Here is a 22,720-nt window from a genome sequence, read left to right as displayed (position 1 = left end):
CTCCCAGGAAAACTCATTTCTTTTAGGTTTAAAAAGAGAAAATGAAATCTTTAACTATTTCAGCCGCTAGTTTAGGAAATGATTATTTAAGAACGTTAACAGTTTTTGAATAAATACTAATAGTTACGTCGTAATGTTGAATGAAAAAGGAAGCATTTTGCAAAATACGCTCGTTTGTAGGAATAAGGCCTCCGATTTTTACTCATTATTATTCACGCCGTTGCTACTATCAAATATAGAATTTACCTAATAGGTACTTAGATGTATGTAGGATGATAATTGATAAGAATAAGGAAAAATAATGTCTCCGTTTTTTAAAATAATATTCAATAAAAAATAACAAACAAGCTTACAAATCTACAGTTTGCTCGCACGCATCTCTTTCAGCTTCTGCTTTAGTACGCGGCGAAGTATTTTCCCGGATGGGTTCTTTGGGATCTCGTTCACGAATATAACACCATGAAGTCGTTTGGCTGGAGATAGCTGAAAAAGAGTAAAAGACTTCCATTATGTTACCAGAAGTACCGAATTCAAAACTCCGCGAGTATACACCCGAGCGCCGAGCGGGTTAAAGCGTCGTAAATACGTGGAACCAACCGCTAGCAACTACTATGGTAAAAGGATGCTCAAGTATATCACGCCGCGAATATTGAACAATTTATCAATAGAAAACGAAAATGTGCTAGTAAAAACATCTTTAAATCAAAAATTAAGAAGTTGCTATTGGGTACAACGCATGACTAAATAGGTAAAAATTGTATATATAAATAATATTAATAATAAATATGTTATTTATTTAGGTATCAACCCATTACATTAAATTTATACATGCTAATCTATATTAAATTTAACTATTCTAAATCTAAACTAAAATTAAATAATCTGCCACTAATTAAATATTTGCAGCGGAGGCCTTGCTCATACAGTAGCAGGTTGCATACACTACGTTATCAATGCTGTTCGTCGATTCGCTCACTCTCCCGACAAACGACCAGTGCCTTTTACGCATTATAGCGTAAAAGTCATCTACTCTGTTCACGGCGAACATGCCAGATGCACTACACCGCCACGAGCCGTAACATTGCACGAAACGCGTTGTTGTACTGTACTCGAAGCTTATTGAACGATCGTTTCGTGTAATGGTACCACAGCTGACTGGTGTAGAACGCCTGACAGCACGCCCTGAACAAAGTTATTTTGGCTTGGTCGGAACAGTGAGCATGCAAACCGACGCGCCAACATGTTGCTTCTCATCGCTATGGCCCGCCGCCGTCTTTCGAGATCGTCACCGTCCTTTATATATACAGCTTACACTGTGTTAATGTGATAAAAAAGTATGTATTAACCTTAGTAATATAAGTTAATCATTAAATTTAGATTAAGGTACTAACGTTGAAAATTAGTGCATCATTTCGCCGTTAAACGCAAGTTTGGCAAACCTATTATAAGTTTAAAATGTACCATACTTTTTTGAAAAAAAAAAAACCTTAACATTTTAGACGATGTTTAGCACCATTCACTAACCCGGGGTTAACCGGTTAAACCTGGAGTTACCATGGTTACCGGTACAATTTGACACTGGGTTAACGGTTTAACCGCCTAACTCCGAGTTAGTGGGATGGTGCAAGTGGCGCTAAGTCTATTAGACAGTTTTACCCGACAAGCTGTGAATTCCAAGTGTTCGGGCGCGGAGAACGCATAAACGAACGAACGCAGTAATAGTCGGATTGGGTAAAGGTGAAGACGAAGTTTACCGGCTAAGGCATTGACCCATCCGCTACGCCCACGGCGCCGCCTGCAGTAGTACCTAATACACGCGCTTTAAATACTACAACTGATGGCAAAGATACAATATTAGAGCCTGGTTATTTGTGAAAGTAGTGGGTTTGGTAAGCGTTGTAGTCCTGGGTCTGCCGACCACGAAAATTCATATAGGATAAAGTTGCTACAGGAGTGCTAGTGTTACCCGGCTAGCTGTGAACTCCAACAGCTCAGCTTCCGTGACTGTGGCCCCAGGCCTGGCGACTACGAAAGCGAAGGGCAGCTCGCCGGCGGACATGTCCGGCGCCCCCACGACGCCGCACTCCGCTACGCCGGGGTGTTGGAGTACCACGCGCTCTACCTCGGCTGGGGGCACCTGCAACACCAATAATTATCAACACAAAATGTCGGTAATAAAATTTCAGGATAAGACTGATTTCACTTGATGGTGTTAATTACGTCCATTGATCACCAGAAATAAATTAATTTACTAACTTCTAGATAATCCTAATACTGCCTCAATCTGTCTTTTTTTCTTCTAAGTGTGACTAGACCTTTCAATTTACTCCGAAATGTTCACGAAAACTCACCTGGAATCCTTTATATTTGATAATCTCTTTCAGCCTGTCGACTATGAACAAGAAGCCATGTTCGTCGTAATAGCCGATATCTCCTGTCTTCAGATACCCCTCCTCGTCCATGACATCGCGCGTGGCGGCTTCGTTGCCCGCGTATCCTTTCATCACGATTGGGCCTTTGATGCATACTTCGCCTTGCTGGTTGGGGCCAAGCTTTTGACGGGTTTCTATGTCCACCACCTGTGAAAATTAGTAAAGTTTAGCTACTAATAAATGCCTTCATTCAACGAGCCGAAAATTTAAAAAAATTAGGCTATACCTATTGCCTACCTACTGGTGTCCACACGGGTCGTCGCACCGATTTACGATTTCCACACGGGTCGTCGCACCGATTCCTTATAACTTTAATAAAGACGTCGAGGTCACGTGACACTGGTTCTCCCATGAAGTCTACTCGCCAATCGACCGGGGGGGAATAAAACTTACACGGCCTAGGATTAATTACCTTGGTCCTGACGCCCGGAAGCGGGCGGCCGCCGCTGCCGACCCGCTGAGTGGCCGCGTCTATCTCATCTCGCGTCGCCGCTAATGACGTTTCCGTCATGCCGTATGCTTGAAATATTCCGGTGCAATTTGGTAATCTAATTAATAAGTAACAAAATTATTATGATGTAATTCAATTGTTTAGCACTATCTTGACCGTCAATTTCTAACAATTAAAGTATGAGTTTCGGGATCAAAAATTGTACCATAAAAAATTTAAAAAAAAAACCAAAATTAACTTAATTTCATTTTTTTAAAGGAACCGCCTTCAAAAAACCAACCCACTGAAAAGCACAAAAAAAAAATTATATGCCTCACCCCTATCCTTGTCCAGTCCCGTCCTTATCCCGTCGTAAAGCAAATTTCTGCCAAAAAATAATTCTTAATTTACCACCCACTCCCATGCACTCGCACTCCCACTCCGACTTCGACTCCGACTCCGACTCCCACTCCCACTATCACTCCCACTACCACTTCCACTATTTCATCTAAACACAAAATTTCATCTAAATCGATTTCAGCAAATCAAATTTGACGATATACCGATAGCAGCGCCACCTAGCGGGTACCCAAAGGGCTTTTCAAACCGTCCATGTATGTATACAGAAACCTTCTCCAGAATGTAACAAACACTTTTCTGAAAACCGCATCCAAATCGGTTCAGCCAAACGCGAGATAATTGCGAACAAACATACATACATACAAACATACAGGTCAAACTGAGAACCTCCTTTTTTTTGAAGGCGGTTAAAAATGTCAGACAAAAAAGCGGCAAGAGTAGGATCGCATATCGATTCATTTTTGGAAAAACATAGTACTGAAATGAAAATATAGGTAGGTAGGTGATAATGAATATTTGGGCGTTTTCTAAAATAAATATTGAAAATCTGATTCTTTCAAATTTGCATATTCTTGGGCTCATTCTACTCGGAATTCTTCAAAAAAGGAGTGTACAGGTTTTTAAAGGGTCGGCAACGCGCGTTTAATATCCCTGGTGTTGCAGGCGTCCATAGGCTACGGTAACTGCTTAAGCTTAGGCGAGCGGGCCGTATGCTTGATTGCCACCGATGTGGTATAAAAAAAAGAATCGACAGCATTCTCCATCCTGTCATTAAAAAAAGATGTCCCAAAATGTCCATTCCATTACGTCACGTTTTAGTGTATAAAAAATTTCATTGTATGTGCGTGACGTAAGTGTACTGTACAATTTTCATACAAATATTTGGGACATTTTTTTAATCATCAGGATTGAATATGCTAGTGATTCTGAGTTAAAAGAACCCAGAAACACCAGGATCTGTGAGAATCAGGTTTTCAATATTTATTTTAGAAAACGCCCATTTACTACATGAAATTATGACGACTGCACTATAAAAAAAAACTAACCACATTTGTACATACTGCTTTCCATATCCATAGATAAATTGCTTTACTTAACAGTGTTACTGACTACTAGTTAATAATACAATATTTAGTGCATTTACTATTGTTTATAAATGAATAACATTAACATTAACCGTGCAGACAAGTTATCATGTGTAGTCATTGCAGTTGTATGAAACTTACGTTTATGTTGGCACAGTGTGTACCTATTAGCAAGCTCAGACACTAAACATCAGTGGTAATATTCACAACATCTAGATACAACCACTTTGCAAAGTATTTGTCTAATCTCTTATTGTAAATAGGTGAGTAGAAGTAGCTGTCGATAATAATACTTGCGGTTAAATTACACTAGAATTATCAAACAAACTGTTTGTTGAATATCGTATGTTGTCAAAAATAGTACATTTCGATGCTAGTGCGGAAAGTATGACATTTCCGCACGTGTATCGAACGACGTTTTTTAATACAGTTGCGAAAAAATAAGAAAAGCAACAAGTAAGGAATGGAATTCGAAACTTTTATATTATTAATTTTGTGACATCATTGACATTGACATTATGAAGAGGTGTTTTTCTAGCTTTTATTCGACTAGAATAGATTTTTATTGAACCCACTTCAATGAAAGTTTTTTTTTCAAATGCATGTTCTATAAGACAGAAACAATTGTAAATATTAAAACATTGTACTATTATTACCTAAATATCGTTATTTACGATTATTTGTGTATCGTATATTTATAAAAACAATATCGAATGTTGCCTTTGGAAACTTAAAACGTTCTTGCAGTAAGAAAATACGCCTCTTCTTTGACAGGCGTTCCGTTCCATTTAGACAACTTATTAAGAACGGTTTTTCAGCAATAAAAAATAAACGTGTTATAATACTTATAATGATGAAGAGGTAAGTAATAAAATATGAAATATGCATATTTTTCGTACTCTTACATTAACAGTAGGTTTTTATGTTGATTACGACGTTTAAAGGAAACTAATATTAACACTCATCAATAAGTAGTCATGAATTGGAACAAGTAAAAATTTAAAAAAATTGGAAAAGTAAAAAGCACTAGTTCGCGAAAACCAACTTTCCGCACGCTAAACAGCCACGAAAAGTATCACTTTTTGAGCTTTTAAGTTATTAGCTTTTAAGAAAGTTATTAATTTACCCACTCCCACTCCCACTACGAGTACCTACGAGCTCGCTAAATTTTATTGTATGGAAAATTTCATAGTAAACTAGCACTTAGATAAGTACCTATCTTGCATTTGATTCAAACAGAAGACATACCTCGAACCATCTTCGTTCTTGCGTTCGTCTATTTGTCTATTTATCTACGCACATATCGTTAGTGCTCTAAAATGTGTTCAGAAACTGTAGAAAATGACCAGCATTATTACATCGAATTTTACTATGTGCACATTCTTGTCTGTGGTAGTAGGTAAAAATCTGTACTTTAATGTTATTACTACTTATTACATTATAGATTTATGTAAGGCTATGGGTTTAAATTTGGAACAGCTGTCGAAACTCAAGTGGGCCTCTATTCTTGTATCCATAGATATTATAAGTTTTTGGCAAAAAATAATTGTTGGTACAAGCTTTAATCGCTGACTGTACTTTTCTTTTCACAGACAACTAATACTCATCGAGACAATTCTTAAAACCCCGAACACAATTAGGTTGCGTTGTTTTATCACAGAGTTCCTATGACAATCTCCTGTCTCCATCATCAGATTAGCTCGACGGTACCATAATATTGTATTGTCACCCGACCTACATATGTATGCAAATTTTCAGCTTCATCGGAAACCGGGTAGTGGGTCAAATTTAAATTGCAAGATTGTTACATACATATTACATACATACTTACATAGGTACATTGCAAGTTAAATAAAAGCTTGTAAAAACAGTTATCGATACGAAACATCGATTTTTTAAATATAAACCGCAGATATTTGATCTCGAGTGACATGAGAATAGGGACTTTCGTCTTGACGGAGGATCGAATTGCCGCGACTGTATTAATTACCCAAAACATTACTCTTTGGGGAAAAAAGCGACTGGGACATACGCGTGTGATTAAATTAACTACTGAAAAAATTAACGCCTGGTTAAAAAGCAGAATGGGGAAAAACGCGAATGGAACAAAAGCTATTGGGGAATAAAAATTTCGGGTAGCCTAATTTCATTGCCGCTATTACTGTTGTCATTTGTTTGTTGGTTTTTTGCTGTTACGAAAGTAGAATTGTAAGTATAGTTTGTTTCTGTATTTGTTCAAAAAAAAATTTATTGCATAATTTTAATATCTACAGTATAGATATTTTACAGGTAGCACTAGTAGTAGCAATAGTAGCAATGCAGGTCATTTCCCTACGGCTTCTGAACCTATCTTAGAGTACTTATGATATGTGTGTAGTGGCACTTAGGTATCACACTTTCTGGTAGGTATTCCACTCCGCCTCCTCTAGATCCCGGTGGTAATAAAGCAGCTCCGTTCTTCTCCCGTAAATTCTTGGTAAGTAGATTGCAGATTCGTGCTATGCGTCCACATAGCAACAGTAAGACGGTCGCCAAAATGTTCGGTGTACTCCTCAATTAAGCTCTTCTGATGTAGAATGAAGGAACTCCAGGATAGTACTAATCTTCTTTTAATTAACTTAACAACTAATAGGTACAAGTAACGTTTAGGTACTCGATATATCTATATAAAATAATTGATATGTGTAGCCGCTTCGGCTGTACGGTGCAGTCTGAAATGTAGGTACGCGGAACGGGGAGCCGTGACGTATGCGTGTGACGTCATGTGCCGTCAACTGGTCTTCGCTGGTACTTATGTTGCGCCAACATAGTGTATGCAACTGTACATAATTAGGCCTTACAACCCTCGTGTGATTCTATTATGAAACTCGCTAACGCTCGTTTCATAAAACCACACTTGCGTTTTACAGCCTCTCATTGTGTATCAGTTGCATAAACTATTATTATTGCGCGAATATGCAAGATCGATAGATAGAGGCACATTATTTGTGATTATGATTATGATTAACGAAAATTTGGTTTATGACGTTCTCGGTAGGCCTTAGTTCTGTGAATATACCCGTAACTCACCGTTTCAGAGCTCCCTGAATAATCTCCTTGCTAAGAGGGGCAGCAGCGCACCACACCACGTTAACAGGCGACAGGTCATACTTCTCCACAACTGGGGACTTCGCCAGCAAGAGTACAATTGGCGGCACTGTTAGTAAAACTTGTATCTGGAAACATATTACTCGTTAAAAACATGCCGTGTCACGACACACACGAGCGCTCCTTACACAAAGTTTCCTCCTCCTAAAACAAGATTTTACAAATGTGAAACAAAATTTTTAGTCCATCAGCCAATGTGACCAAACCTACCGTATAGTCCGACAAGAAATTTTAGAAAATTATTGAGGGCGCCACTTCCTACGTAACTGGCACATTTTTGACGTAAAATGCTTAAACATGGCAATAATTTAGTACCTATGGAATTTTTAGTTCCATTTTATTTAATTTCTACTATCTTATGTCGCACTATAGGTAAGTCATACGTCATACCTAAATGCTATTGTGATATTCTTGATGGAGGTGGAGGGGCTAAAATCTATGATCGTGTAGTGTAGGTACGACACGACATGGCAAAAATATAAAACTCGTGAGCCCCGATTTCCATACTCTACCTATATATAACCTACATACTGTCATATAACTTAACGCAAGGGGATCCTATGCCCCAATGACCTTCGATCTGAATCCCTTAATTTTCTAATGTTTTTTTAGCTTATCCTATTAACAGCAACAGTTTTAAGCAATATATATTAATAGTATCCCATATTTACTTCAAAGTTCATTGTCTTCGAGATCTAAGGCATCAAAGATGAACAGTTTTAGGCCAAAAAACTTGTTTTCTGGCCATAACTTTTGTGTTAATTAGTTTAAAATTAAAACCCTAGACAAGTTTTTAGAGACGTAAATACGAACCCATACGTAGATTTCGTATATGTAACATCTTTCACAGCAATGGAGATACGAAAAAAAAGTTTTTGTAGACAATGTTTAAAAAAAATATAAAATATAAGTATTCATTTCTTTCAAAATCCGGTAGACAAAAATAGCCGTTTGTCTTATAATTATATCTGTAGTGCAAAAGTAGGAGATACGATTAAATTTATTTCATTTTAATTATGATTTTTTTACATTGTAATGTGTGGACCTATGTTGTTTTTTAATAAACGGATTTATTATTATTATTAAAAACTTGTAAAAAATCGTTGAAAAGCTCGGGTAGCCCCTTAAGCCACCAGGTGGGCGCCACTGCCAAGCACACATGGCCAACATTAGATTACATCAAATTAATAACTTAATAAGATTATGTAGGCAATAATTATAACTGTTTTGAATTAAAATTTGGGAAGCAGTCATATATTTATGTACATATATATTTACCTTGTACTTTTGAATAGCTCCTAAATATTTTTCCGCATTGAATCCCGAAAAGAAAACCAGCTTCTTTTTAACGGCCATGTAATTGATTGTGGTTAAGAGTCCGTAGCCGTGATACCACGGAACCACTGTCAGCATTCGTTTGTAGGACTCTTCACCGACTTCGCTGTTATGAAAGCATAGTAAATAATTAAGTACAAACAGCAACACTTCTTAATATACATCGGACCTTATTACAAAAGGCACAAGGTCCACCGATTACAGTTAACAGTGTGGGCGATGGTATTACATAGTGGAAGATAATGAAACAATGTAAATAATTTTGTTAGCAGAAATAATTTGATCAATAGTTTTTTTTAATAATTTACAAGCCTTCATTCATGTTACTGGAAACTGAATGGAAACAAATTGCTTTTATGTAAATTACGTCCTGCTAATCTCCCCACGAGACTTTGTATGCATGAGATGTCGCAAATATCTATGACACATATATATATGTATCTCTTTAGGAACAATCTTATATACCTGAAGCCCGTTCTCGCTCTACATATTGTATAGATAGATAAAATTGCAATACCCTTACAGGGTGTCATGTTGTGATACATTATCGATTAGGAACATCTGTAATACCAATGTGAAAGCAATAAATATATTACATGTATATATTATATTATAAATACTAAAATCAAAATCAAATCAGGTGGCAACGCATGTTGTATATCGTTACCCTGCATACTATAACACCTAATTTGAATATAAAATAGCTAGTGATATAGCCGAGCGACATCCCTAGCAATTTTTTAACAAAGGTTTATTTTTCAAATTCAGGGTAATAACCCTAATATAATAATATAATCTGTGTTCAGGGCGTGATGTGGAGTCTTCGCGTTCACGGCTTCGCGCGTGATTTAAGCACAAAAAGTTGAGGCCGCAATAGAGGACTGTGTGGTGAATGGAATATCTTAAAATATTAGTTTAAGATAGCAAACACATCGAAGGAAAGAAGAAACGATTGTTCAATTACCTGTAATGCATTGCGCTGTACAGTATGTTGAAGTGTGTGAGCATGACTCCTTTTGGCAAGCCCGTCGTACCCGACGAGTACAAGATCACCAACACGTCTGACCATCCCTGGACATCTTCCGGGGAATACTCTTCCACACTCACGACTTCGCTCATTAAACTACTCAACAGGACAATACCCGGCTCTAGAGGTGTACCGTCAAACTGCACTATCTTCTTTACAAATGGTAGATTTTTGAAAGTACTGAGATTTATTTTTAGAGCTGATGACGATCCGATAACGATATTTGGCTTCGCAATGTTCAGCACGTGCGACATTTCGTCTGAAAATTTAAGTGAGTCTTTGTAATTATAATTCAGTTCTTTAGTCCTTAGACAAAGAGCGTCTTTTGGAATACGAAATTACGAATTACCATTCCTATCTAAGGATTGCAATCAATCCGGTCAGGCGGAATCCGGACCGGATCGAGGAAAATAAAAAAACACCTAAACGCACCATGCGTTTTAGATGATGTACAGGCGACGGATGGAAGGTATGAGTTGAACAGAACAAAAAACGAATGAAAAAGTTTTAAATTTAGTAAGATAAGAAGATATTTATTATGACGATGATTCAAAACAGAAGAGGATTTCCTCTTCTTTTACGTTAGTGGCACGATACGACTATATATTACATAAATACTGTAATAGAAGGAAAAATTAGAGGATCAAGATGCCACGGAAGGCATTTGTGATTTATGCTAAAGAGAACGATAAATTAATGTTATGTTATAGTCGTAATGTGTGATAGATCAAAACTAAACAAAACGGCAGGACTAAATCTCCATCGACTAGACCTGGGCTTATAAATATGTAAATGAATAGGTATATGATGATCTTTAGTTTGCTTTAATTATTTATATACACGGTGGCCTAATAAATAAGTGCATTCCCGTTGCCAGGGAGGTTTTGGGGTTATACTGAGCAACTTTTACTATAGGATCAATATTATTTACCCCGAAATCGCGAAAAAATATTTTGCTGTTTTATACATTTTGGCTGGTCCATTTTCTATGGGAGGGTAAACAGACAGACAGACAGACACCCTTTGGGTACGAAACCCTAATAAAAAATAATAATCTTAAGATCTTTTTGTACACACAAAGCAATGATTAAATGAGTATGAGTATGAGTATGAAAATTAGATTCCATTCTATTCAAGTTTAAGAGAGAATTATTTGTCTGTACAGTTTCATTCAATCTTTTTTTTATATGCAAGTTCCTTCATCTCCTGGTATGTACAATACTATACTATACATGCGATTTACGTCTATCCAATTCTTTATCTTTTCAAATGGCAGATGTCATTTTTGAGTTGTTGGAATTTCGATTTTAATTAAATTAATCAAATTTCAAAATTGATGTATTTTTTTATTATTATATTGTATATTACTATATTGTTTATTATTATATTGTACTTTCTCGGATAAAAAAAATAGAACAAGAGCGAATGAGAGCGCATTTCATATATTTTTGGTTAAAAGTGAAATATCTTCTTTTGTTACTACGAGTAGAATCTTGCCAAATTGAATAAGATTTCTCGATATAGGTAAATTCGGGCACAAGTTTTTCGCCACTATTTACCAGAATTGAATGAGTGCTAGAGTTAGACCAAGCTATGATGACAGCGATTTTTCACAGTGTTATTTATACGTCATAATTTCATAGAAGATTGGCAATAACACTTGCACAGTCTGTGCTATCAAAATCGCTGCCAACTTAGCTTGGTCTAGCTTCTATTTAGCTCGTGGTGGTGACCATGGTGACTCACCAGGTTGGTACTGCAAGTTGACAGGTGTAACAGTGGCCCCGCAGCACATGACGGCTATGGCAGTTGATATGTATTCTATCCTGCTCTCGCTGCACAGGCCGACCACGTCGCCACGCTTCACTCCAAACTCCTTAAGCCCTGTGGCGATTCTCACCACATCGTTTAAAATTTGTTTAAACGTTACCTCTTCGCCAGTATCTCCGTTCACCTGAAAAAGTGGATAGAAATGTGTCCTAGCTTCCACGATTTTTTATCATTAAAGAAGAGGCTATAGAATATTATTGTAGCTGTACGTAATCGTGAAATTTGTGAAACCATTACACTAATCACATTAATTGCTATATGGACACAATTGCATAAAATTCGCTCGATAATCAAATCGAAAACATGACATAACGCCTCGTCGCACCTCACCTTAAGTTGCACATTGCAGAAGAAAGAAGAAGAAGAATTAGGGATAAGCCCCCAAGCATACCTAAATAGGGCACCTAAGTTAGATATTTACCAAAGCAACGCCATCCCCAGCCTTGCAGTGCTCTCTAAGCTTGTCTATCACGTACTGCGCGTAGGAGAGGTGTCCTGGCACCTCCATTGCAGGTTCGCCAACCACCACATTGTCTACTATCATTTTCTTCAAACGTGTAACTGCAAAAAAACCTTATCGTAAGTACGACACTTCTTATTAGGGATTGAATACCGGACTACCGGTATGGTTTTCACACAAATATTTGACCATTGTGCTAGTTTTCGTCCAGCTCTAGTTTTCATCCACTTGACGAAATTTGAATATAAACCTACATTGCTGCACAAATTTGGACTTCTTGCAATCCTTAATGTCTAAACAATATATCTATCTACATAAAAGATATTTCGCAAGTAGCAAATTAAAAATGAAATACATATTATATGCTAATCCGTCAAGTGGACGAAAACTAGAGCGTTGACGGAATTTAGCGCAGTGACCCTAGTTAGTTTCAAATTTCAATTGGTTTCAACAAAACTCCGTATAAGATGAATAAAGTCTAAGGAAAAAACGTCCCTCGGAAATCAAGAAAATTTGATTCTCGCACAGATGGCGCTACAACCAATACCAACCTTTGGCCTATTCTCGCCTAGATGGCGTTGACGGTTTCGTTTGGTTTTTAACAATTTTAACACATCAGTGAAAGAACATGGGTCAATCTCATATAATAAATATAAATAATAAATACAAATAAAAGAATCATTTATCCATATATACATTTTTTGACACTTTTATTTTTAGTTTTAATCGTGTGTCTATAGATGGCAGTAAATTTACTGTGACTACAAAACTTACTATAACAGTACCCCTCTACCCTCTATCCTATCCTATCTAAGTGTAGGTAGGTACCTATATTGGTACATTTTGTTCAGCTATTCTGATTATATATTATGTAATGTAACATATACTCAATAGGTATAGTCTAAACACAGTTTGCATGCACGAGATTGTTTATCGCCGTCGCCGACACACACGACACGACACGAGGCAACTCAATGGCGAGTACCTATGGCGACGAAACGAAATATAATTTCATAATTTCCACTGATTGACATAATATAATTTGACAAGTTGTTTGAGTGATCGGTTCAAATTATATCTCGTCAACAATACCTCATAAGTCTGTACACTCAACTTATACTGGATACGAACTCGCTTTATATAGTTTAGATAACACTTTATTAACAATATTTTATTAACAAATATATTAATATTATGAACCTATAGGAAAAATTCTGATATTTCCTCAAGTCTGGATCCACAACTAACACTCGAATAAGCAAGAGCGAAGAGAGGCAGAAAACGATTTTAGATTTGTTGACGTTGCCGGTAGGCCCTCTGGTTTATTAACTAGATTCGTTGAACAAAATAAATAATATTATGATTATGACAGCGCATGCCACCCAGCCACCTAGCTAAACTGGTCAAACCGGCTTTATTATTCACAGACAATTCTACACACTCATACCTCAGGGTCTAGTAAAATTTGACTACAGTGTGATGAGCAACTAATGTACAATCGGAGGTCAAGTTACATTGGTCATTCTACGGGGCTACTGCAAACAGCGAAGTTCGTTTATCTCCGATTCTATGTATTGGATTGGAGTGACAGAGATGGAGGTAAAAAATGTTTGAAGTTCGCTAGGTTTTAGCGGAATTATCATTATCACCGTCAGGTTAATAGCGTTTATTTGCGATAATATTTGCAGAATAGATAAAAATCAAGCAACGTTAAAAAGCACCTTGAAAAAGTCATCCTTATTTCTAACTTCTAACACTTACCTAGGACCAAAAATTTCACTATTTATCACCTCACCACCCGCGGAGTAGTCGACAACAACTAAACACAAAAAATATATTTACGTTGCGTTATCGTTGCGCCGAACCTTCTTATCTTAACAATAAAGCAAGGCAAGGACAGTGTCGCGCCCGCGCCAAGCAACGCCAACGCCAAGCGCGATGTAAGTTGGTAAACAGAACAGTGGTATCAGTTACTACTTTATCATGTGGCAACACTGACAGCTAGAATAACAGTTCTTAATATGGCGGGAAAAAGCACGATGGCGCCATTAGAGAAACAATGAAGGTACGTGCATGATGTAATTGATGTATAATATATTCAGGCACGTGTATTATACATAGCTGGGTATAGATGGCGCGACAGACAGCATCCGCTCGGCATAACTTAAGTTTTTTGCCATTGTAAAAGTAAAATAAAACAGTTACTAGGGGGAAAAGTTGTTGTTTAACCGCTCGTGCATATATTGACACCCGAGCCCGACCCGAAAGGGAAAGATTCCAAAATTGAACCACGAGCGTAGCAAGTGGTTCGAAAAATGGAAACTTGAGCATTGCGAGGGTTTCAAGGCACGAGGGTTAAACAAATGTTGCCACCGAGTTTTTTTTACCACAACAACAACGCGACGAAAATAGCACATAACTGTAAAATAACAAACAAAATCAAATCCAAATTAACGTTATTAAATATGTATCATTCAAAATCATAATTTAAAAGTCAATTCTACCAGGCAACACAAGGAAACAACTCAAAATTTCCATTTTATCCACATGTGGGAAAACCCGGGCAACCCACATGTGGATAAAATGCATCTTTCTTATCAGTTTTTGAACAATCAAGAGAGCCTTACTAGTTGGTGTGGTGAATAAATTAAAATATTTACTGTAGGTAGGTACTTCGCCAGCGTTTCATCATTTAAAAAGACGAAAGTGGAGAAGGAGTGGTTTTTTTTTTCGTTTCTTTTTATTAGTATAAGAGTTAGGAGCATTAAAAAAATTGTATGGAATCTGATTTTCGCACCTAGGTAATTTTTACAAAAGACAAAAAATAGAAAACAGTCAAACGTAGGGGCATAGCTATTATGGTTAATAATATACATCAAATATTAGTAGAAGAGGAAAATGGGGACTACGTTTGAATGGAGAAGCGGCCTCTGTGTAACATATCGTATGGCCTATTTAGCGAGTATTGTTTTGGTATTTTGAATGTGGATTTTCTATTGAGTCTATTGGTATTGTGATTCCTAGCAATTTAAATTCGTTAGCCTCTTCAATTTCATTATTATGTATTTACTTTTAATTTTGTAACTCTAAGGGCTTCTTTTGGACGGGTTTAATTTGCATATTAAAAAAAATTAAAAATAATTTAACTTCCAAATAGGAAAAAATAATAGTACCATTCGATTCCTTACATTTTATTAAAAAAAATACTGTATAGCAACAATATACCTAAACCATAAACGCAATATTTCACCGACATAATCGCAATTTCCTTGTTTTCCACGGCTTCTAAGCAATAGCGACGTTACGTGCTGACGTCACGATGTAATGCCAATTTGTTAGAAGCGTTTCGTCAGTAAAGTGCGGGTGCCAGACTTTGACCATCATTTGTGACTTTTGTATTGCTTTAAGACAATGGGTCCTATACAGACATTTGATCCTCAAAACAAACCTGATCGACTGATAACTTAATAAAAATTTGTGGAATACCCTATTGTGAGGTGATCGCCGTGACCTCCCGGGCCTCGCTCCATATCATACCTACTTAGTTATCTATTTGCACAAACTGTTTCCGCTTGTGACCGCGCTGCAGCGGTGCCCCCGGCGCGGGCGCCAATGACTCACCTACCCTACAGACAGCCTACAGACAGCCTACAGACAGACGCGAGACGCGAAGTGTACTCATTAAATATTATGTTTGCGACTGTTGAATGTTGGGTGATTCTACAACTAAAATTTTAACGTAATGACATTCTTTTATTGTATAACTTTATTTTTGCGTATAATAGTGTTTATTATCGTCCACAAGTTTTTGTTTTATAGTTTGATCTTTTTATTTGGAATGAGGAATTTAGTTTATTGAGTTTTTAACACATAAATAAAATAAAAAAATCGTACTTTTTATAGTAATTGCCTTATTATTATTATTATTTCATTTTATGTTATGTTTAAGTAGAAGGTTTTCAGTTCACGTTTATGCCTGCATGACAATCGTAAGCCTTTTGTTAACCACGGTCTGTTTAAATTTTTTTGTAGTATGTTGTTGTTGTGGAATGGGTTGGGGATGTTGGGGTATAACAAAGGGGGCCGTTCTTAGAAAATTTCAGTCATATTTTTTTTTCGAACAACCAACTGTATTACTTCATTATGGACGAAATGTTAAAATAAGTATCTTTTGTTATGTATAATTTTTCTCTATGATCAACCATTATCTAGAAGTCAATATATTCTTTATTCAAATAGGCCTAGTAACAAGCACTTTTAAATTGTCAAGTTTTAAATATTAAGTACCTTAATCTAAATATCAGAGCAATTTATTGATGCAGTTATTATTATTCTTAAAAACATTGAATCATTATAGATATGTCAAACTTAATAATAAGAATTCACAAAAGGATCGTCAAACACCAAAATTGTATAAAAAATACCAGTAGAAACTTTCTAGAATAAAAATCTAAATCTCAAAAAATACGGATTACCTAATATTCATTGAATTATCAATTTCATCATTATTAACACAATAATAAATAATTAATTATTTTCAATCACAATCCCACGGTGTTTCATCATTCATGTAGTCTTGTGTGCTATAATAGGCTTTGGAGATAAGTTTACGTTTTACATATTTTTTAAATTTATTAGCAGATAATTCAGTGATGATATTTGGAAGTTTATTATAAAATCTTACACAGTTACCCATGAATATTTTTTTTAATTTTATGGAGCCGAGTGAAGGGTACTGCAAGCTTATGCTTATTTCTAGTATTAATGTTATGTATGTCACAGTTTTTCTTAAAACTGCCAATGTACATACAGAATATTCTCATAAATATATTGACAGTGCACTGTCATTATGTCAATTTTCTTAAATTTATCTCTAAGTGAGTCTCTATGGTTCATTTTATATAGTGCTCGAATAGCCCTCTTCTGCAGAACAAAAATGGTATTTATCTCTGAAGCACCACCCCACAGTAAAATACCATATGACATAACGCTATGGAAGTAACTAAAATATACTAATCGAGATGTTTTCACATCAGTTAACTGACGGATTTTGCTCACTGCAAAAGCTGCAGAACTCGGTCTATTCGAAAGAGTATCAATATTGGGACCCCATTGGAGTTTAGAATCTAAAGTTATACCAAGAAAAACTGTACTATCAACCAATTCCAATTCCTCGTCCTTCACAATGACACTTGTTTGCACATGCCTTATACAAACTTAATACATTTAGTCTTTTTCTCATTTAACAATAAGTTATTAACATTGAACCAATTTACTACTTCTGAAATAGCACATCACTGTAAGCTTGTTGCTGTCGTTTGACTTTGAAAATAAGTGAGGTATCGTCTGCAAACAATACTATATCAAGGTGGGTCTTTACAAGGTATGGCAGGTCATTAATGTAGATAAGGAACAGGAACGGCCCCAATATTGATCCCTGCGGTACACCCATAGAGACCAATGACCCCGGTGATCGTTGTCCATTCACATCGACCCTTTGTATTCTACCGTGTAAGTAGGACTTAATTAAATTCAGTGCCGATCCTCTTACTCCATAAAAGTGCAGTTTCCTGATCAATGTTTCATGACAGAGGCAATCGAAGGCCTTAGATAAATCACAGAAGATACCCAAAGCATCCTGCGACTCCTCCCAGGCATCGAAGATCTGTTTAATTAGCTCAACACCAGCGTCGGTTGTTGAGCGACCCCGTGTAAAACCAAATTGTTTGTTATGCATTAAATTATTGATGTTAAAATGTTTTAATAACTGAGACAATACTAATTTTTCAAAATTTTTACTGAATGTCTGTAACACTGATATCGGTCTAAAGTTAGTGGGGTCGGATGATTATTTGGGGTCGGTGACTATTTTCCTCATTGCAACGCATCGTGTTTTGTTATTACTCAGTCGGCGGCAGTGACCGTCGGCGGTCTTTGTTTTGGCATTAGGCTGTGCGACGGTGAAGTAAGTACTTGTACTTGGTGTTGTCTCTTGGGATGCTTTTTTTAATTCTTGTAATCTTCTTCGCGGTTGATGTGTTCCTTTCCTTCAATGAATAGTTTGTTATTTCTTATGGTTGCGTATTTGCCTTCTTGACGTGCTTGAATTTTTGTTTTTCAAGAGATTTTATGTCTAACCATGCAGAACAGCGTAACCTGGATTTTTAAAGGGTAGTAGGCGTTTTGTAGCCATTGAGTAATTATTACGTACTATAGAGACATATAGACGACATACCAAACAATTAAATTGTCACAATTACAACCAGTACCATGCGACCAAAACGTCGTAAGCGCTGTAAAATTGATGGTCCTTACGCGTTTAGGTCGCGAGATTCACGCTCCGCTTCTATGGTATTATGATGCCAAAACGGCAGGAACTCATGGCGCAAAATACTATATATTAATTTAAAATTGTACCAAGCAAGCCCAAACATGATGGCTATTAAGATCTATAACAAGCTCTCAGATAAAATAAAGAACGAAACATCTGAAAAAAAATTCATAGATAAACTCAAACAATTTCTAATAAATAAAAACTACTATATACCTATATAGGTATAGCCTTCAAGAATGTATTGATGATATCGAAGAAACATAACAAATAAAAATCGTCGGTCTGCCTCTATTCACACTATTCACAGCAATGTAATGCGCATAATAAATTCCAGTAATACATTATATTATTATTTTAGCTAAGTATGTAGTAATGTTATGAATAAGACACTGATGAAATTAGGATTTTACATTGCAATTTGACATTTTTTTTCTACCATTAGCCTACTTATTATTATACGACATCAATAAATTGAAATAATAACTATTAATAATAAACTGACAAATCAATTAAATTAATCATTTACCAATATAATTATTTTTGACGATATATTCTTAGATTTAGTTTTAAGATTTGCGGTCATTTATTTTATTTCAATTTAAATTGATTACTAATAAGTAAATGTAATTAGCCTAGAATAATAATACTATTGTGTGCCCTTACAGGGTGTCATGATCTGACTTTATATTATGTAACACCTATTATGTACATGACAATACAATAAATAAATGATAAATACTGGTTCTCTGTGCCGGTTCTATACGTTAGTAATATAGTTCAGTGTTTGTAGTAGGTAGGTAGGTAACATAATATGTCATTCGTGTAATGCCTATCTATTCGTTTATAGTACATTTCGATGCTAGTGCGGAAAGTATGTCATTACTTCACGAGTACCGAGATATCTTGAGACTCGGGACGTCGGGACGAGTGAAGAATGACATATCCGCACGTGTATCGAACGACGTTTTTTAATACAGTTGCGAAAAAATAAGAAAAGCAACAAGTAAGGAATGGAATTCGAAACTTTTATATTATTAATTCTGTGACATCATTGACATTGTCATTGACATTATGAAGAGGTGTTTTTCTAGCTTTTTAACCGACTTCAATTTCATAGAAGGAGGAGGTTCTGTATTCGGTTGTGGGTATTTTTTTTTTTTTTAAGTATGTTCACCGATTATTCCGAGACCCGTGGTCCGATTTGAGTCATTATTTTTTTGTTCGAAAGGAGTTACTTCCAAGTTGGTCCCATATTAATCTGGTTCTGATCTGATGATGGGATCCCTGAGGAATTGAGGGAACTCCTCAATTTTTAAAGGCACATGTATGGTGATTTGGGTGTTTTCATAAGCAACTTGAGCATTTTCTCTCGAAAACGACCAATTTGATGAAGTGGACTTGATGATGATGATGATTGTTTTGAAGGTAGTGATGATGATTTTTTTAATGTAGGATGTTCAGCGATTACTCCGAGACCCGTTGTCCGACTTGAACAATTCTTTTTTTGTTTGAAAGGAACTACCTCCAAGGTGGTTCCACATTAATCTGGTGCTGTTCTGATGATGGGATCCATGAGGAATTGAGGGAACTCCTCAATTTTTAAAGGCACATGTATGGTGAATTGGTCGTTTTCTTAAGCAACTTGATCATTTTTTCTCGAAAACCACCAATTTGATGAAGTGGAGCTGATGATGATGATTGTTTTGATGATAATGATTTCAGCGATTACTCCGGCACCCATGATCCGATTTGAGTTATTCTTTTTCTGTTTGAAAGAAGTTACCTCTCCAAGGTGTTTTCGTAATATTTTTGGTTTTGATCTGATGATGGAATCCGTGAGGAATTGAGGGAACTCCTTAATTTTTAAAGGCACGTGTATGGTAATTTCGGTGTTTTCTAAAGTAACTCAAGCATTTCCGTACCAAAACCACCAATTTGATGTAGTGCAACTGTAGCCTAACCACGAGTTTGGCACTAAATATTCTTCGTAACTTACTTTGTACACTAATACGCCAGTACGAGCGAGATGCATAAACAGTAAGTTACGCACACGATAGCGAATATATCAATGTCAAACTCGTGGTAAGGCTACTGATAACTTCCCTCGTATGTGTATTATGATTTTTGATGTAGGTAGTGTTGGAAACAACCAAAGAGACTGAGAGGTGAAGGTAGAGGGTATTAGTGTTTGGGGGGTTTGAGGTTGGGGGTTGAGAGGAGGTGAGTTGATGGGTCGGAGACTGAGGGGTTGGGAGTGGGATTGGGGGTTAGGGTTAGGAGTTAAGGGGTCTGGGGTTAGGGGTCGGGGAATGGCGGTTGAAGGGTTGGTGGTTTGGGGGTTGGGGGGTTCAGAGATCAGGGGTTGATGTGCTGTGAGGTTGAGTGATCGGGGGGTTTGAGGGATTGGGTCAGTGGCGGGGCGGAGAATGGATTTACTGACAGGAATGATTTCCCAGGCGGACTCGAGGAAAATTCTGATTATTTAATAAAGTTTACGAATTTACAGATAAACATGATTATGTTTTTCATTCATGCGTCACGCTCTTAATAATGTCTTAAAACTAAAAATGGAAAAATAAAAACTTTTATAAAAAAAAGATAAACCGACTTCAAAAAGGATGAAATAAAATATTATCCTTTTTAGGGTTCCGTGTTTAAGTATATGCGATACCAACTGATATGTTTGAAGTCGGTGCCAAGCCAAGTACTCCAAGTAGTAACAATACCAGTCAAAAATAATCAGCTTTATGTCTATAAATCCCATTACAACTGTACAAATGTTATAAACGTGAAAGCAATTATGTCTGCCTCTTTGCTACCTTTTCATGGCTAAACAACTGAACCGCTTTAGCTGAAATTTTGCATGAAGGTTCCTTGAATTGTTTTATATTTTGAAATGTACTCCTCTGGATAAGCGACAGAAAATAACTCAGTCCCAATCCCACACTTGCGTGCTGTGACTGTTTAAGAATTAGTAAGAAATGCTCTTTAAAAAAATACGACGACAAAACGTATTAGATTTACACTAACGTGCCGACAAGCATGGTACGAACTGCGCCAAGAAGGTTCAACCGTGTGTTCTGTTCTGAGGTGTACAGGAAGTTCGTTTATTGTCGTCGTGTAACGCTGCGTCTTACATAGGCGAACACTCGCGAACGCGAAGCGAAGCGACGCGGCGCGGCACGGCCGGCCCAATGCGTTCGCGTTCGCAACGAGATCGCCCACGTAGGACACTTCTATATAGGTATCAAAGGATTAATTAAGGCACCGTGCCGCGCCGCTTCGCATTCGCGTGTTGTTCGCCTACGTAGTACGCTGCATTAGGTAATCCAACGTACATACTTATATAGCCGCATCTTTATCGAATTGCACCAAAATCTCTGGTTTAAAATTTGGCTTGGCACCGACTTCAAACATATCAGTTGGTAACGCATATACTTAAACACGGAACCCTAAAAAGGATAATATTTTATTTCATCCTTTTTGAAGTCGGTTAATCTTTTTTTTATAAAAGTTTTTATATTCGACTAGAATAGATTATGTTATTATTATTGAACCCGTTTCAATGAAAGTTTTTTTTTCAAATGCATGTTCTATAAGACAGAAACAATTGTATTTACATTTTATTGTTCTTGTATTAAAACATTGTACTATTATTACCTCAATATCGTTATTTACGGTTATTTGTGTATCGTATCGTATATTTATAAAAACAATATCGAATGTTGCCTTTGAAAACTTAAAACATTCTTGCAGTAAGAAAATACGCCTCTTTTTTGACAGGCGTTCCGTTCCATTCAGACAACTTATTAAGAACGGTTTTTCAACAATAAAAAATAAACGTGTTATAATACTTATAATGATGAAGAGGTAAGTAATAAAATAAGAAATATGCATATTTTTCGTATTCTTATGTTAGTTGGGTCGTATGTCAGTAGGTTTTTATGTTGAATACGAAGTTTAATGGAAACTAATGTTAACACTCATTAATAAGTAGTCATGAATTGGAACAAGTAAAAATTTAAAAAAATTGGAAAAGTAAAAAGCACTAGTTCGCGAAAACCAACTTTCCGCACGCTAAACAGCCACGAAAAGTAGCACTTTTTGAGCAACTGTATTAAAATAGTTATTTGTTATACAAGGGTGCAAAGTTGTATTTTACCCGCGAGTGTTTCAACACACGAGAAGTAAAATACATTTGCACCCGTGTGTAACACAAAACTTTTCACCTCACTATAGCGAGGAAAGTGCAACATCCACAGGCGTTAGATCATCTTCAT

General features: G+C 36.4%; 1 protein-coding gene across 3 annotated transcripts; it reads right to left on the bottom strand.

Moving 5' to 3' along the window:
• Positions 1 to 306: 306 nt before the first annotated feature.
• LOC134748562 (uncharacterized) lies at positions 307 to 13,939 on the bottom strand. 3 transcript variants are annotated; one of them, XM_063683348.1, is made up of 10 exons: positions 13,864 to 13,939; positions 12,068 to 12,207; positions 11,563 to 11,770; positions 9,754 to 10,075; positions 8,733 to 8,895; positions 7,377 to 7,522; positions 2,845 to 2,980; positions 2,352 to 2,579; positions 1,967 to 2,137; positions 307 to 483 (listed from the first exon to the last, which is right to left on the bottom strand). In XM_063683348.1, the coding sequence occupies exons 2-10, from the start codon at positions 12,188 to 12,190 to the stop codon at positions 358 to 360; spliced, it is 1,623 nt and encodes a 540-aa protein (XP_063539418.1). In that variant the 5' UTR covers positions 12,191 to 12,207; positions 13,864 to 13,939; the 3' UTR covers positions 307 to 357. The 3 variants fall into 3 exon arrangements, with proteins under 3 accessions (XP_063539418.1, XP_063539420.1, XP_063539419.1); XM_063683350.1 differs by having other exon boundaries at positions 13,868 to 13,885; XM_063683349.1 differs by lacking the exon at positions 13,864 to 13,939 and adding an exon at positions 13,307 to 13,430.
• Positions 13,940 to 22,720: the final 8,781 nt, after the last annotated feature.

This window comes from Cydia strobilella, chromosome 16, assembly GCF_947568885.1.
Source record: "Cydia strobilella chromosome 16, ilCydStro3.1, whole genome shotgun sequence".
Classification (NCBI taxonomy): domain Eukaryota; kingdom Metazoa; phylum Arthropoda; class Insecta; order Lepidoptera; family Tortricidae; genus Cydia; species Cydia strobilella.
Note: the sequence above shows the minus strand (reverse complement) of the source record. Positions and strands in the feature narration are given on the sequence as shown.